A 2,076-nucleotide genomic window follows, 5' to 3' on the forward strand; every position below is an offset into this window, starting at 1 on the left:
ACGGCATGACGCATGCTTTCATTATCACTCCTCGTTCGCGTACTGGGGCTCTTCCAAAGTTATCACCACTCTATCCCCTTTCTGTTCGACCATTCCAAGGTAATGTTTCAACCTTTGCCCATTTACCGTGAACTAGTTTGTCCCATTTTCGGATTCAATCTCTACAGCTCCACTTGAGAATATTTGCACCACTCTGAAGGGTCCTGACCATCGGGACTTCAACTTACCCGGAAACAATCTCAATCTTGAGTTGTATAACAACACTAGATCTCAAGGCTTGAAGTTCCGATCTAAGATGTGCTTATCATGGATCATTTTCATCTTTTCTTTGTATAATCTAACATTCTCAAATGCATGGAACCTAAATTCCTTGAGATCATGTAACACAGTGACTCTGCTGGTGCCTGCGGTCTCTATATCCAAATTCAACTGCCGCAGTGCCCAAAGTGCTTTATGTTCGAGCTCTACCGGAAGGTGGCATGCCTTTCCAAACACCAACTTGTACGGTGACATACCAATAGGAGTTTTGAATGCTGTGCGGTACGCCCATAATGCATCATCCAGCTTCTTCGCCCAATCAGTCCATGTTGTATTCACTGTCTTTGTTAGGACACTTTTAATTTCTCTATTGGACACTTCAACTTGCCCGCTCATCTGTGGGTGGTACGGTGTGGCTACTTTGTGGCTAACTCCATACTTTTCCAACAGGCGTGTGAATGCTCTATTGCAAAAATGGGTTCCACCATCACTGATTATAGCTCTCGGTGTGCCAAAACGTGTGAAGAAGATGTTTTTCTTTAGGAAACTTGTTACCCCTTTTGCATAATTGGTTGGGAGAGACACCGCTTTGACCCACTTGGAGACATAGTCAACCGCTACCAATATATATTTGTTACCATACGAGCTGACGAACGGCCCCATAAAGTCGATCCCCTACATGTCAAAAACATCCACCTCTTTAATTGTAGTCATCGGAATCTCGTGACGGCGAGATATGTTGCCTGTCCTTTGGCATTCATCGCAACTTTTGACCCAAGCATGGGCATCCTTGAACAGGGTAGGCCAATACAATCCCGATTCCAACACTTTTGCTGCTGTCCGGATTCCTCCAAAGTGAAGCATGGCAAGCCTGCAAAACAGACGGTTGATCTTTCTTGGGGATACACCTCCGGATCATGTTATCTACACATATTTTAAACAATATAAGTTTGTCCCAATAATAGGCTCGACAATCGCGGAAGAACTTTTTCTTTTGAATTGAGGAGAGTTCATAAGGTACAATACCGCTTGCTAAATAGTTAGCAATATCAGCATACCCTGGTGTCTCCTCCATTGTCACAACAAGTGACTGTTCATCCGGGAATGTCTCTGTTATGTCTTCAACCTCCATTCTCCTTTTTTCTCCTTCCAATCTTGAGAGGTTGTTTGCAACTTGATTGTCCTTCCCCTTTCTGTCACAGATTTCCAGATCGAATTCTTGTAGCAAAAGAACCCAGTGAATCAAGCGTGGCTTTGACTCCTTCTTTTCTATCAAGTACCTAATTGTTGCATGGCCAGTATAAACAATAACTTTTGAACCAGTTAAGTACGACCTGAATTTGTCGAAGGAAAACACTACAACCAGTATTTCCTTTTCCGTTACAGTGTAATTAAGTTGTGCACTACTGAGCGTCCTGCTTGCATAGTAAATCAGGTGCATCATCTTGTCTTTGTGTTGCCCCAAGATTGCTCCTATAGCATAATCACTGGGAATGGTTGCTCCCAGTTTGGTGCAACTATGATGGGTGCAGTCACCAATCTCCTCTTCAGCTCCTCAAAAACCAACCTGCAATCAATAGAAAACAAAAAGGGTTGATCCTTTTCAAGCAACTTACATAAGGGGTTAGCAATTTTGGAAAAATCTTTAATGAATCGCCTATAGAACCCGACGTGAACGAGGAAACTTCTCACTGCCTTTACCGAAGTAGGTGGTGGCAGCTTCTCAATCACATCAATCTTGGCATGGTCAACTTCAATGCCCTTGTTGGACACTCGATGCCCCGACACTATTCCTTCTTGTACCATAAAATGGCACTT

At 43.3% G+C, this 2,076-nt stretch overlaps 1 protein-coding gene across 1 annotated transcript; it reads right to left on the bottom strand.

The window, feature by feature from the left end:
- Window positions 1–270: 270 nt before the first annotated feature.
- On the bottom strand, window positions 271–921 carry LOC138909433 (uncharacterized). Its single transcript, XM_070200633.1, has one exon. The coding sequence runs from the start codon at window positions 919–921 to the stop codon at window positions 271–273; it is 651 nt and encodes a 216-aa protein (XP_070056734.1).
- Window positions 922–2,076: the final 1,155 nt, after the last annotated feature.

Source organism: Nicotiana tomentosiformis, chromosome 4 (assembly GCF_000390325.3).
Source record: "Nicotiana tomentosiformis chromosome 4, ASM39032v3, whole genome shotgun sequence".
In the NCBI taxonomy this organism is placed as follows: domain Eukaryota; kingdom Viridiplantae; phylum Streptophyta; class Magnoliopsida; order Solanales; family Solanaceae; genus Nicotiana; species Nicotiana tomentosiformis.